The following is a 16,170-nucleotide window of genomic DNA, read 5'->3' on the forward strand; positions in this document are numbered from 1 at the left end:
CATACAAAGTGGCAGAGCCAGAACATGTGCCCAGGAGTCTTCTCCAAAAGCTAGACACCTTACATTAGCATGGTAAGCGAGGAAGGGAGAATTTTGATGGTACAAGCATAGGGCCACGTCTCATTAAACAACAGAAAGACAAGTCCTATTTTTCTGAGCATACTTAATTGTAGATCTCTTTGGGCTTTTGAGAGTGAGTTCTAAGGTTAAATTATACTGCTACTCAGTCGTATTAACTGAAGTTGATAAAGTCCATGATAATTACCAAAGGTTCAAAAGCTGCACAAACCAGCTACAGAAATACTTCTCTTCATACTGTTCATTCAATGTACACTTTATTAAATAGATACACAGCGGTCAAATCTGGTAAGGCAACAACCGATCAGAGGTTAGTTCTGGAATAAAACGAATGTGTTCAATTAAAAGTTCCGTCGTTATGTCTTTTACTATCCTTAACTGAAACGGAGACTTCTCAGCAAAAAAAACGCACAGCATCATTTCCAGTAGTGCTATAGTTTGCTGATTTTTTGGACTCCTGCAATGGTAACGGGCAAGAGCTATACATTTCTGACCCCCGAGATCTCTGTGGATTTTCTTGTTTTAGAAACTAACATGACAGCCCTTTGGTTAACGTCAGCACTGACACTCAGATGTTTTCGGACATGACAATTATACCTCGATCAATAGACAATAAGATGGAAGCCTGAATTACAAAGCATATAACATTCACAAAGCAGACCTTGGGAAACTGGATCTCCCAGAAACCAATGGTAATCACATTTTGAGAGGGCATATATAGACTCGAAAATCTAAGTTGATAGTACTCTCCCCAAAGAGTCTTATGAGAAACACCCTATGGTGATGAAAAGTCTGAATTCCTCTAAACCAGTGGTTCTCAACAGGCAGTAATACTGCCCCACAGGCACATTCGGCAGTGTGCAGAGACATGAAAATGCTTCCGTGAGGCTGTCACAAGGTGTGTGTGGGTGCACGTGCGTGTAAACACATGTGCAACTGGCATCTAGTGAGTACAGGCCAGGGATGCTGCTCAACACCCTACAATGCAAAGGACAGCCTCCATAACAGAACTATCCAACCCTAACGCTCAACAGGGCCAAGGCTGAGAAACCCTGAGCTAAACTGAAAAACTGCACACATTTGTTACTGTAAAACAAAATACAAAACAAAAAACTTAGCTTATAAGAATTTCTTCTTTAATGAGAACAATGCATAAAGGGTATTGGAAGGTGGAAAGAATAAGCATGCATAGAGGGGTTACAGAATATGATCAGACTATTCACAAGGTTAACCGCCTTACCTGGGATTTCGTTTGCTACCACTGAAGGAGGGCTCGACTGGTTGCTGCTGATCTGCTGGTGGCTGATCATGTGGCAGCACTGAGGCACGGCATTGCTGACCATGTAAAGCGTGTCTGGCACGTTGGACATTCTAACCATTCGCAAACGCACAAGGTCTGTTTGTTCCACCATCATCTCGTCTAGAACTGACTGAAAACAATTCAGTATTAACAGAGTTAGTCAACCTTACACCTTTGTTACATCACATTTAGAGAAAGATTACTGCCATCATCACATAAAAAGGGAATTAATTTACTGTTTGCAGTGTATACAGCCTAAAATTAGTGGTAAACGGAGACAGTACTCTAACCTCTTTAATTTTTTCCCTACCTCTTCAATGTTTAAAGGAGTTTTCTGGAGCATCTTTGAAAAGAAATAATCATTTTCTGAAAAGTATGCTTTTAACAGGAGTATTTGAAATTTGAAGAAGGGATATAAAATTAATCAGAAGTGAAATTATACATAAAGTCACAGTAAAGAAAACAATGTAAATATGGACTAAATATCCTAGCCAATAAGAAATGCTCAAAATATAAAATATTAAAGACTGATATTAAATTCAACAGACCTACACATAAACACTTGTTAAATAAGCTTCAGATGAATCCACTTCAGCAAACCGCAGAACGGTCAAAATGGCATAATGTAAAACCATTCTCTGCATTTACTGTGGGCATTTACCCACGTATGCACGGGTACAGGAGGGCTGTCTGGTCAGCTTGCGGCTGCTGTACTTTGAGACAGCACAAAGGAGGGGAGATCTAGTTTATTATGGACCTTTTAGCACTAGACTCAACCTTCCACAGAGGCCTCACCTGCTCGAGTGACTTTAGGCACTGGACTTATTTCAGAAAGACCTGACCCAACCATTCTGCCTCCCCTGCCCACCTCACCGTTTCACAATTATTTAAAGTGTCAATTGCTTCCCAGGTGGTAAAGAATCTGCCTGCAATGCAGGAGACCCCGGTTGATTCCTGGGTTAGGAAGATCCTCGCCACCCATTCCAGTATTCTTGCCTGGACAATTTCATGGACAGAGAAGTCAGGCAGGCTACCGAGTCGGACACTGAGCAACTTTCACTTTCAAAGTGTGAATTACTCAATAAGGGGTAGATTATCAACCTCATCAATAAATCTCTCACAAATCCTTTCATATATGTATTTTAAACTAGGGATACTCCAACAAATCCATTCTGAAGGAGATCAGCCCTGGGATTTCTTTGGAGGGAATGATGCTGAAGCTGAAACTCCAGTACTTTGGCCACCTCATGCAAACAGTTGACTCATTGGAAAAGACTCTGATGCTGGGAGGGATTGGGGGCAGGAAGAGAAGGGGACGACAGAGGATGAGATGGCTGGATGGCATCACTGACTCGATGGATGTGAGTCTGAGTGAACTCCGGGAGTTGGTGATGGACAGGGTGGCCTGGCGTGCTGCAGTTCATGGGGTGGCAAAGAGTCAGACACGACTGAGCGACTGAACTGAAGTGAACTGACTCCAACAAATAAAAGGGAGAAAACTTTTAAGGTAACTATGCTTCTATATCCAAACACATTATTTTGCCTGTTAATTCATTTCATTAAGCTTAAAGGTGATTTCTGACTTTCAAAGACTGTCAGTTTCTCAAAAGGTCACACCGAAGCGCCTCGGCTGAACACGTCTAATAAAACTGCAGTATTTTATACTGCAGTATTTATCATATTTACTTGGAGAGTTATGTTATAAATGGCAATACAATATAATGCCAACTTTTAATTTAATAGGCCTGAAATTTTGTTTTAGCTTGTACACTTTTTTGAACGCTAAATACAATTTCCAACAGTCACCCACTACAGAAATATGTTATAGGAAGTCATGGCATTTCTTTAGTTTACAAAAGGAAGAAAATATGTTTGCAGTCTTCTTTCAAACATTTTTCCCACCCTGAAGATAGCAACATACTGATGACCATTTCAGTAAAATGAAGAAGTTTTTTCCAAGCTAACAGTTTGCAAGAAAAACTAAGGTGAGAAAAATGTAAAATACAACTTAATATGATTTAAGTTATAAATATAAAAACATGCTTGATAATTAAACATTAAACATAGTTAAACTACTCTGGTGAGAAGTCAAAGCAGAATTTACTTTCACTTTCCTTATTAGGCTATTTCCAAATATTTAAATGATACTACAATAGATATCTTTGTGTTTATAGTTCATAATAAAGTAGTTTAATATCTTACCTTCGCTTCTTCTACGTAGGGAGAGAACAGCCGAGGACGAACATAGATTCCAGCATTTTTTTGCCGTAACCAGGCATTTGACTTTCCACCTTCTGTTGTAGGAAGCATATCTGATGGAGGAGTACTAATCAAGCCTCTTTTCATCTTGAAAAATAAATTATGTTTTAGAGAAACAGACATTTGTGTAGCACAATATTACTAAGATAAAAATAATTATACCTATAAGTCAACATGTTCAAACTTCACCATTTAAATATGAACTTAGGAATGCACATGAAACTTACACATACTTTGAATGTTTAAAAGTGTTTAAAGGATTCAGAAAGCCATAAAAAGGTACAACTTTCCATTTTTCTTTAAATAGAGAAATGATATTTTAAAAACAAGAGTTATATTAATTAAAAATATGAGTCAGGCTAACTTTCAGAACTCTAAAATAGAACCGATTTTTTTCCTTACTCATCTAGGAATTGATTCCTCCCCCAATCTATCCTCCACAAGACAAACAAGCACATTCTTGGGCCTGTATCTACAGTACGAAGATAGCCAGTCTGCACAGTGATAGGGGCAGGGGCTCTAAGGAAAGAACTTGGCTCAAACCTTAACTCTCCATTCGACAGCCAGGTGGCCATGGACATCTTCTCTTACCTGGGCCTCACCTTAAGGACCCTGAATTAGCCCTGGAGATGGGACACTGCAGGACTAACTAAATGCGGTGGTCCTGTTGCTTCCACATCTATGCTGCTGCTGCTGCTGCTGCTAAGTCGCTTCAGTCATGTCCAACTCTGTGTGACCCCATAGACAGCAGCCTACCAGTCTCCACTTTCCCTGGGATTTTCCAGGCAAGAACACTGGAGTGGGTTGCCATTTCCTTCTCCAATGCATCAAAGTGAAAACTGAAATTGAAGTCGCTCAGTCGTGTCCAACTCTTCACGACCCCATGGACTGCAGCCTACCAGGCTCCTCCATCCATGGGATTTTCCAGGCAAGAGTACTGGAGTGGGGTGCCATTGCCTTCTCCAACATCTATGCCAGGAGAATATAAATCAAGTACTTTAGCCCATGAGGTGGCTGTGAGGAGGAAATGACGGTGAGGAAGATAAAAGGCACCTGGCACAGTGCTTAACATATACTACACGAGCACTATGGCTAACAACCAATATTAGTAAACTTTTACTGGGGACTTATTATGTGTTGGGATTCCCTGATAACTCAGTTGGTAAAGAATCTGCCAGCAATGCAGGAGACCCCAGTTCGATACCTGGGTCGGGAAGATCCGCTGGATAAGGGATAGCCCACTCCAGTATTCTTGGGCTTCCCTTGTGGCTCAGCTGGTAAAGAATCTGCCTGGCAATATGGGAGACCTGGCTTCAGTTCCTGAGTTGGGAAGATCCCCTGGCGAAGGGAAAGGCTCCCCACTCCAGTATTCTGGCCTAGAGAATTTCATGGACTGTATAGTCCATGGGCTCGCAAAGAGTCAGATGTGACTGAGCAAGTTTCACTTTATTTATTATGTGTTAAGCATGGGATATTAACAACAGAGCTATATATTTTCTAAATCTATTAAACAAAAGTTCTAAAGTATTTTTCTGAACCAAACTGTATCTGGTTTTAGTCCCAGATTTTAAATGAAACCAAATACTGTTTCTAGTATTATTCTTGTTAAATATAATAAACATCTCATTGGTGCATTAAAATTATGTTTAACTAATAAAATATAGCATTAGACATATTTTGAAAATAGGCAAAAAAAATCCTAACTCTAATTTGTTGTAAGTGTAGTACTGTAGATGTATTTCCTCCCAATCTTTTTTAGATAAATTTTTACCTAAATAAATTTTAGAATATATAAAAGTACATATTTTTTTTAGGACAGCAAAATACTCTGTCAAATAGTTATGCTATAACTTACTTCCCCTGTTATTGGACATTTAGGTTATTTCCAAATATACTTAACGATAATGCTACCAATGTACCAGGTACACTTCCCCATCAGACCAGTAATATTATTTCAAAAATTAGTGACCTAATAGGTAAAAAAGTGGTAACTTTTTGTCTTATTTTGCTTTCTTTACTTTATGTGTGCTTACTAGCGACACTGAACATCCTTTTAATCAGAGGTTCCATAAATATTTGTTTTCTTCTAGTTTTTCCATGTTTCAACTTAATATTTAATTCTTTGATCTAACAGGGATTAATTTTGTGTGCAAGTGAAATGAGGATTTAACTTAAAGCACATTTCTTCCCTCCCCAATTGATGGCTTACTTTAGCACGGTTTGTGATAGCTTGCTTATTATATGTTTAATTCTTATATTAATTAGCCTCTTCTTCTGGGCTGTTTTGTCTTCTCTATTATGCTAGCATCACAGACTGACTCTTAAAAGAGTTTTAAAATATATTTTACATTATGGAAGAGTTGTTGTTCGGTTACCCAATCATGTCTGACATTTTTGTGACCCCCATGGACTGCAAAATGCCAGGCTTCCCTGTCCCTCATCATCTCCTGAAGTTTGCCCAAGTTCATCTTCATTGCATTGGTGATGCTATCCAGCCATCTCATCCTCTGACACCCTCTTCTTCCTCTGCCCACAATCTTTCCCAGCATCAGGGACTTTTACAATGAGTCAGCTGTTTGCATCAGATGACCAAAATACTGGAGCTTCAGCTTCAGTATCAGTCCTTCCCATGAGTATTCAGGGTTGATTTCCCTTAAGATTGACTGGTTTGATTTCCTTGCTATCCAAGGGACTCTCAGGAGTCTTCTCCAGCACCACAGTTCAAAGGCATCAATTCTTTGGCGCTCAGCCTTCTTTACTGTCCAGCTCTCACAAGTGTATGTGACCACTGGGAAGATCATAGCCTTGACTATACAGACCTTTCCCAGCACAGTAATATCTCTGCTTTTCAATATACTGTCTAGGTTTTTCATAGTTTTACTGTCAAGAAGCAACTGTCTTCTGATTTCATGGCTGCAGTCACCATCAGCAGTGATTTTGGAGCCCAAGAAGAGGAAATCTGTCACTACTTCCACCTTTTCCCCTTCTATTTGCCATGAAGTAATGGGGGCAGATGCCATGATCTTAGTTTTTTTAATATTTTGTTTTAAGCTGGCCCTTTATTATCACTCCTTATTTTTCTTTTTTCTTTTAGAACTAAAAAAATTCTTATCAGTTTTTTTCTAGATGACTTTTACAATGTTTCTGTGCAGTTGGAAAAAACTATTACGTTTACAGTATCTTATTAAAGTTATAAACCAATCTGTGAAGAGTATTTTTCCCAACCATAGTAGTAGTGAAAGTCGCTCAGTTGTGTTTGACTCTTTGCGACCCCATGGACTGCAGCCCACCAGGCTTCACCATCCATGGAATTCTCCAAGCAAGAATACTGGAGTGGGTTGCCATTTCCTCCTCCAGGCTGTCAACCATTAATTGGAGCAATTCTTATAGTCTAAAAAATTCACATAAAAACTGTGAAAGTAACATGATCAATCAGCTCCATTAATTTTTACCTGAAACACAATTACAGGATTCATTTACCCCTTTTACACTGAACCAATCTCTTCCTCTCTTGCTCTCTGATTTACTGCTATTCTTAAGAAAGTCTCCAAAGTAACTTCTACTCTTTCCATTTAAAATAAGGACTACTTGATCTACACTGATCAATTGCTGGATTAACTCCATTTAGAGACTATATTTTTGCAAAAGTAAGACTGATACACCCAACTCAAGTCTCATCCACCAAATATTTATTTGTGCCATGTGCCAGATACTGGGGACCTAACACAGTACAAAACAGACATCTGTGTCTTCATGGAGTTTAGTCTCACGATACTCCATTAGGAGAAATTATTTACAAGGATTAAAAAAAAAGACATATTATTTTCATGAAAGGGATAAATGAAGAAAGATACTTACTGCATCACTTAGGACTTCACTGTTTATAGGCAAGATGTGTTCAATTCGCACAAAAGGTAAGAGAGAGGAAAGGATCTCTCTAAGCTCTTCGATGTCCAGGTCCCGTCTTTTCACACCTCTCTTGTTCACACTGTGAGCGGTGCCACTCAGTAAGTTTGGCTCTATGACAGAAACGGAAAATGAGAAGTCTCCACCCAAATTCAAATTTCCAGAGAAAGGCTCTCTTTTTTCTCTAAGTATACTTTCAGTAATCTTCTATACTAAATTTACCTGCTCTAAAAAGTGCTATACATAAATTACTTTTATGGCTTAAGAAGTTTCCCTAATAGATATTCTTGGACAAAGAAAAAGCATAGTGTCAATAGTACGGTAACATTCTTTACAATTGTTCTGCATTAAAGAAGACAGAATTCTTTTCTGCATACTAACTCAAAGGAGAAAAACAATCTATTAAAATCTAGTTTGATCAAAGTCTTTTTCTTAATGTTCCTCACTTTTGGGGCTAGTTTTTTTTATCTTAATACAACTTACAATAAGGGTAATACAGAACAAATGTTATTTCTGGTAACTGTAAGTTATGAGTATGCTCATTAGGCTACTATATAGATTTAATAGGAATTTAATGAGTATCTAAAATTATATCACCTGATACCTTAAAGCAGCAAAACCTAATGTACACTCTATTTAACTTTAAGAATTTTATGAGTCTCCTAAATTTCAACAGAAATATTAATGCATAAAAGTTCATGTGTAATATATTCCACTGTCCAGAGCAGAGAATAATGTTTTTTTCATGGGGTTTTAGCGGAAGAGGAAGATCTGAAGTATATATATGGTTTTTGAAAGTGAGGTGGGAAGGAAAACAACATATTTGAGGAATTTTTAATCATATCTTTAAACTAGGGGGCTATATATATATATTTTTTTTTGCTTAAAAATAAGATCTTTATCATTCAAAATACAAATGCTGGATTTTCCCCACAAACACTACAGGTAAACTGATATTTTCCCTTAAATAATGTGATAAAGAGATATTGTTTTTTGAGAGGCTTATTAAAATTGTTGCCAGTGTGTGGAAAAGGGTTTTTGTTCTTGCCTTGTTATGCTTTGGATTCAATATGTATATAAGGCACTGCTTTTCAAAAGAAATTTTTTCTCAAAGTAGTGGTGTCCTGTTTTCAAACGTAATATTACATGAAACCCCCAGATATGTACCAGGTAAGAGCAGAAACCTTATCCGTGAAAGTGACTGAGACAAAGGTGCAGTCTGGTTTGTGCAGTGTCCTTCTCATCTCTGTGGAAGAGCCTCCCATTCTAACCCAGCCAGAAAACCATGAAACAATGGAAATTTTATCAAGGATGTTCATTATGTGCCCAAAATAAATATGGCATATCATCACCAGCTTTACATCAATAAACAAGCCTTTGATGATTATGGAGCACTATATGCACTGGGGTGGTATTGTTCTATAAAGCCACCACAACAATTAGTGAATACTGAACCACTGCTTCTAAAGGAAACACACAGTTAGGTTCCTTTGAGCCTCTGGTCACAATACTTTTGTCAGCCAATGAGGACAAAGCCTTGTTTTATGTATGTTTCTGTTTAGGGACACCTTGTTAGTATATATTGTTGATTCTTTAACAATGAGCTCACAGCCAACAGCACTGTAACTCATGCACCTGAACAATGCTTATCTAACACATATTTTCTCTGTAAGGCACATCATAGCCCTCTTGGACTTAGGAACACTAGACAGTATTAATAGTATTACATTTGGAGGCTATCTTAGACAGTGGGTTTACCAGAAAATCCCATTCAGATGTAAAAAACACAGCACTAAAAAGACTATGAAAAGGACACTTGTTTGAACATTGAAGATGGCAGAGTATCACTTTGCTCTACCATAAGCTGGAAACGTATGGCATTCTGTGCATCTCTGCAAATGATTAAAAGTGTCATGAGTACTGATTTGGGGATCATAAATAAATTTTAGCAAGTAGGTGAATTTGCAAATTTAGAATCTGTAAAACAGCAGCATAGGCTGCATACTGGCATTTCAAAAATGTCCCAAATTAACGGTAGTGGTTTTTATATTTAAAAAATTTCAAATCTGAAACTGTGAAAGGCTTCGATTAAAGGCCTGAAACTGCAGGCCACAGATTAAATCAGAATTAAGATAGGAGGACTGCTTTTGTTTCCTAGAGTCTGGCAGCAGTATATTAAAGGCACACTATAAAATGATTTGAAGGCAGGTTCAGCTTTACTTTTTAAAAATATTTTAAAATGTGAGAAGAACAACTCTAAGTATACTAAAAAACACTGACTTGAACACTTCAAACATAAACTTTATGGTATGTAAATTTATCTATATAAAGCTGTCAAAAATGAGAGGAAAGGGAAACCTGCATTTAATTTTTTTAATTAAAATATTTTGATTTGGGTTCACTATATAGACAAACACAAAATTATATGAAGTCACACAGGTGGGTGGGCTCACCCTAGACATAGATGTAAGATTGCTACATAAGCACAAGCTCCCACAGTTAAGACCACGAGCGACACGTGGTGCTTGCGTCTCTTCTGCAGTATCCCCTACTTGGAGGCCATGCAAAAGTATCATTTCTCCTTTACCTTTCACAAAAAATTCAAATAAACAGCAAACATGCTTCCCTTTGGTAGTCATATATTTTTTTTTCTCGAGCAACATTCACATAACATAAAATTTACCATTTTAACCATTTTATAGTGTACAATGTAGTGGTTTTTAGTACATTTAGAATGCTATGCACTTATCACTACCACCTAATTCTAAAATATTTTCATCAACAACATGCCTTTGTAACACTTTACTCATTAATTGAAAAACTACACTTTAATACTTTTATAAATGATTCAACATACATTATTAAACACACAGAAAGAGAATACTAAGAGTTACAGTTTAAAGTGCAAAATTAAACTTTCTGATATGTTTATTTCTAACCAAGTATACCCTTTCCCCTAAAGGATTTTACTGATTTAAATATTTCTATTTTCACCAGGCAACAGTGGTAACTGTCAAGACTGATGTGCAGCATACACTTTAGTAACTTTTGGGAAAAACTTACAGTTTCAAGCTAGTTTTCTGAGCTTACCTCTGTCTGCTATTCTCTTCATTAACTGATGCTCACCCCATTTAATCAGATATTTAAGGATATCTTGTTCACTTGCCTATAATAAAAAAGTTTATATTTATTTTAGTGCAAACAGATAGACATTAATCTCATTAAAGACTCTTCTTATGTCATAAAGTACATACAATGTGCAACATGCCACGTTTCACTCTTTACACTGGCTGTTTCAAATGTCTGACCTAAACCTGTGGTATACCAGGAAGCAAATACACAGACCCAATTATATACATTTGGTCCAGTAACCTCACTCTTGGCTCAAATTAAATTTTTACTCTTATTTTCATCTTTATTTGTTTTTTAAACTGTTTTCTTTCCCTGTTTTAAATTTACCTTACTATATGGTTTCTATACAGCTGCCTTAAATTCTTTTGGGGACAAGATGGAGATAAATATATGAAAGTAAAAGTGTAAAGATACAGTGTGACTGCTGTCTCCTGGAGGAGCAGAAAAAAACAAGTATGGCAACTTGTCTTGGCAGAAGACACTATGATCTCCACGAAGTATGCTACTGATTGGTGAAGGACCCCTCAGGCATAGTCTGTGAAATGGCAATGTGCTTCTCATTTCTTTGTACTGCATTTAAAATCTTAGGGCATAATCCAGGTTGCTCTCCAAGTTTTTTACATTCCAAGAAGAAATGCAAAGATTCTAAACAATCATCCAGTTCAGTTCAGTCCCTCAGTTGCGTCTGACTCTTTGCGATCCCATGGGCCAACTCATCCTCTGTTGTGCCCTTCTCCCGCCTTCAATATTTCCCCAGCATCAGCATCAGTCCTTTCAATGAATATTCGGACTGATTTCCTTTAGGATGGATTGGCTGGATCTCCTTGCAGTCCAAAGAACTCTCAAGAGTCTTCTCCCCAACACCATAGTTCAAAAGCATCAATTCTTCGGCACTAAGCTTTCTTTATAGTCCAATTCTCGCATCCATACATGACTACTGGAAAAACCATAGCTTGATTAGATGGACCTCTGTTGGCAAAGTAATGTCTCTGCTTTTTAATATGCTATCTAGGTTGGTTATAACTTCTCTTCCAAGGAGCAAGAGTCTTTTAATTTCATGCCTGCAATCACCAGCTGCAGTCATTTTGGAGCCCCCTCCCCACCCAAAAATAAAGTCTCTCACTGTTTCCCCATCTATTTGCCATACAGTGATGGGACTGGATGTCATGATCTTAGTTTTCTGAATGTTGAGTTTTAAGCCAGCTTTTTCATTCTCGTCTTTCAGCTTAATCAAAAAGCTCTTTAGTTTCTCTTTGCTTTCTCCCATAAGGGTGGTGTCATCTACATATCTGAGGTTATTGATATTTCTCCTGGCAGTCTTGATTCCAGCTTGTGCTTCATCCAGCCCAGCATTTCTCATGATGTACTCTGCATACAAGTTAAATAAGCAGAATGACAACAAACAGCCTTGACGTGCTCCTTACCCAATTTGGAATCAGTCCATTGTTCCATGTCCAGTTGTAACTGTTGCTTCTTGACCTGCATACAGATTTCTCAGGAGGCAAGTAAGGTGGTCTGGTATTCCCATCTCTTTCAGAATTTTCCACAGTTTGTTGTGATCCACACAGTCAAGAGATTTGGCATAGGCAATAAAGAAGAAATAGATGTTTTCTGGAACTCTCTTGCTTTTTTGATGGTCCAACAGATGTCGACAATTTGATCCCTGGTTCCTCTGCCTTTTCTAAATCCAGCTTGAACATCTGGAAGTTCACGGTTCACATACTGTTGAAGCCTGGCTTGGAGAATTTTGAGCATTACTTTGCTAGCATGTGAGCTGAGTGCAATTGTGCGGTAGTCTGAACATTCTTTGGCATTGCTTTTCTTTGGGATTGGAATGAAAACAGACCTTTTCCAGTTCTGTGGCCACTGCTGAGTTTTCCAAATTTGCTGGCATACTGAGTGAAGCACTTTCACAGCATCGTCTTTTAGGATTTAAAAAGCTCAACTGGAATTCCATCACCTCCACTAGCTTTGTTCATAGTGATGCTTCCTAAGGCCCACTTGACTTTGCATTCCAGGATGTCTGGCTCTAGGTGAGTGATTACACCATCATGGTTATCTGGGTCATGAAGATCTTTTTTGTGTTGTTCTTCTGTGTATTCTAGCCACCTCTTCTTAATATCTTCTGCTTCTGTTAGGTCCATACCTTTTCTGTCCTTAATTGTGCCCATCTTTACATGAAATATTCCCTTGAAGAATCTCTAATTCTCTTGAAGAGATCTCTGGTCTTTCCTATTCTAGTGTTTTCCTCTATTTCTTTACACTGATCACTGAAGAAGGCTTTCTTATTTCTCCTTGCTATTCTTTAGAACTCTGCATTCAAATGGGTACATCTTTCCTTTTCTCCTTTGCCTTTTGGATCTTTTCTTTTCTCAGCTATTTGTAATACCTCCTCAAACAGCCATTTTGCCTTTTTGCATTTCTTTTTCTTGGGGATGGTCTTGATCACTGCCTCCTGTACAATGTCACAAACCTCCGTCCATACTTCTTCAGGCACTTTATCAGGTGTAATCTCTTGAATCTATTTGTCACTTCCACTGTATAACTGTAAGGGATTTGATTTAGGTCATACCTGAATGGTCCAGTGGTTTTCCCTACTTTCTTCAATTTAAGTCTGAATTTGGCAATAAGGAGTTCAGGATCTCAGCCATAATCAGCTCCCGGTCTTGTTTTTGCTGACTGCATAGAGCTTCTCCATCTTTGGCTGCAAAGAATATAATCAATCTGATTTTGGTGTTGACCATCTGGTGATGTCCATGTGCACAGTCTTCTCTTGTGTTGCTGGAAAAAGGTGTTTGCTATGACCAGTGCATTCTCTCGGCAAAACTCTGTTAGCCTTTGACCTGCTTCATTTTGTACTCCAAAGCCAAATTTACCTGTTACTCCAGGTGTTTCTTGACTTCCTACTTTTGCATTCCAGTCCCCTATAATGAAAAGGACATCTTTTTTGGGTGTTAGTTCTAAAAGGTCTTGTAGGTCTTCATAGAACCGTTCAACTTCAGCTTTTTCAGCATTACTGGTCGGGGCATAGACTTGGATTACTGTGATATTGAAAGGTTTGCCTTGAAAACGAAGAGAGATCATTCTGTCATTTTTGAGATTGCATCGAAACACTGCATTTCAGACTCTTTTGTTGACCATGATGGCTACTCCATTTCTTCTAAGGGATTCTTGCCCACAGTAGTAGATACAATGATATTCTGAGTTAAGTTCACCCATTCCAGTCCATTTTAGTTTGCTGATTCCTAAAATGTCAATGTTCACTCTTGCCATCTCCTGTTTCACCACTTCCAATTTGCCTTGATTGATGGACCTTGATTGATGAACATTTCAGGTTCCTATGCAATATTGTTCTTTACAGCATTGGACTTTACTTCCATCACCCGTCACATCCACAACTGGGTGTTGTTTTTGCTTTGGCTCTGTCTCTTCATTCTTTCTGGAGTTATTTCTCCACTGATCTCCAGTAGCATACTGGGTACCTACCAACCAGGAGAGTTCATCTTTCAGTATCCTATCTTTTTGCCTTTTCATACTGTTCATGGGGTTCTCAAGGCAAGACTACTGAAGTGGTTTGCCATTCCCTTCTCTAGGGGACCTTGTTTTGTCAGAACTCTCCACCATGACCATCTTGGGTGGCCCTACACGGCATGGCTCATAGTTTCACTGAATTATACAAGGCTGTGGCTGTGGTTCATGTGATCAGATTGGTTAGTTTTCTGTGATTGTGGTTTTCATTCTGTCTGCCCTCTGATGGATAAGGATAAGAGGCTTACGGAAGCTTCATAATGGCAGAGACGGACTGAGGTGGAAACTGAACTGACAAATCCTAACTCCTATCAGGTCTGCAACAGGACAGTGAAATAATAAGGTTAATGAAAACAAATCCTAAACAGATCAAAGCCAATTATGACAACATATGTACTACAATCAAAGCAACATATGAAGGAAAAATACAGATGCTAAGTGGATTATTTAACTCTTCACTGCACTGCTGACTGAGATGAAAGCATTTCATAATTCTTCTAGTACAAATACAAAGAAATAAGATATGGTTTAATAAGTTTATAACTTCTTAACATTAAAACTGCTGTATAGTTACCAGTATAAAAGTCATACAGCCAATGCAAAAAAGAAAGAAAAAAAAAATCGAATAAACTCTACCTCAAAGTATTTTTTTAACTTATTTTAAATATACTGTTAGTTTAAATTACTTAATTATAAATGATATATAAGAATACAAGAATTTGTTTAAACATACTTCTGACTAAAAATAAGTACTTGAAAACATTATTATACTTCAGGAGGACTCATACACTGAGTTTTAAGAAATGTCCGAATAGGTCAGAAATTGAATGTTGTTCTTATTTTGTGCTGCTTAAGTCTAAATATCTTCTGATACTTTACCAAAAATAAAAGAAACTGTTGTAGTGAATCTACTATTAACAGAAGCCAAGAGAATCACCATTGGGATATGCTTCTGACCTTGCCTACTGCCACAACCCCTTTGGGGAATCGCTGGTTAGGACTGGGGCTGGTTCACACTGCTCAGTGATGGTGGCAGTGAGCACAAAGGGCCCAGAGCCCTAGACACCTCGGGCTGCACAAATATGAAGCAGGCATTCCTGGGTGGGCTGACCTCCCTGGGTGGGGGAGTAACGGAGGACAGACGGGCTTCCTGGTGCACATACGAACGACAGTGAATTCGAGAGCGTATACATGATTACCTGCAGGTAGTCAGACTGGATAGCAGTAAGCAGATGGTCTTTGCTGAGTTCATAAAAAACATCCGAAGTCATGACCTGGGAAAATTCCTCACAGAGGAAATGTAAAGCTTGTCGGTGCACCCACTTAGAGCCATATGGATGAGAGCTCCACTTGAGGATGGCAATTAAGGTATCTAATGAGATGCTTTCAGCAATGATATCCTCACAGCCTAAAAGAGAAGGCAAATACTTCTTGAGATTAATCATAAATATTATTGAACATTAGTGTGTTAGACACCAATCTTAAAAGTAGCAATAGGAAAAAAGAAGACAGAGATAATAAAATCTCATGGAAGTCACCAAGACTTGATGGGATGGGGTAGCAACTGGTAACCATAATAGATTTTGACAACTGCAGGGAATCTGCTGTTCCACAAAGATCTACATAAAAAGGCAGGAATCCTCATAATTGTTTAAGAAAATAAACATCTATGTGCAACTCAAAATCTGTACAGGACACAGCAGAGAGCACTAGACCAGCGGGGAAAGAAGGAAGAATAGGCACGGATGATCCAGCTGTGGGAACTGGCAAGTTGAGGTTTGGATGACACCTGACGGATAAGTGAACCCACACTTAGGGGTATGGGTGGGCTGTCTTCTAGGGACTATGAGGATATCTGTTCTTGGTATTATTCTAGTAAAAAACCAACACATTGCATCGTTGATAGTTTCATCCCTTAGAGTACTGCAGTTTTTTGTTCATTTGTTGAACTAAAAAGAAATACATGG

At 38.2% G+C, this 16,170-nt stretch overlaps 1 protein-coding gene across 2 annotated transcripts in view; it reads right to left on the bottom strand.

Moving 5' to 3' along the window:
* Positions 1-16,170, bottom strand: part of BTBD7 (BTB domain containing 7) — an 89,173-nt gene that overhangs the window by 10,389 nt on the left and 62,614 nt on the right. For both annotated transcript variants that reach the window (XM_061395146.1, XM_061395145.1), the window contains 5 exons: positions 15,403-15,611; positions 10,634-10,709; positions 7,496-7,656; positions 3,581-3,724; positions 1,319-1,508 (listed from right to left, as the gene is read on the bottom strand). In XM_061395146.1, coding sequence (XP_061251130.1) covers positions 1,319-1,508; positions 3,581-3,724; positions 7,496-7,656; positions 10,634-10,709; positions 15,403-15,611 — 780 coding nt within the window. The remainder of the gene's footprint in view (positions 1-1,318; positions 1,509-3,580; positions 3,725-7,495; positions 7,657-10,633; positions 10,710-15,402; positions 15,612-16,170) is intronic.

The sequence above is a fragment of the Bos javanicus genome, chromosome 21 (genome assembly GCF_032452875.1).
Source record: "Bos javanicus breed banteng chromosome 21, ARS-OSU_banteng_1.0, whole genome shotgun sequence".
NCBI lineage: Eukaryota > Metazoa > Chordata > Mammalia > Artiodactyla > Bovidae > Bos > Bos javanicus.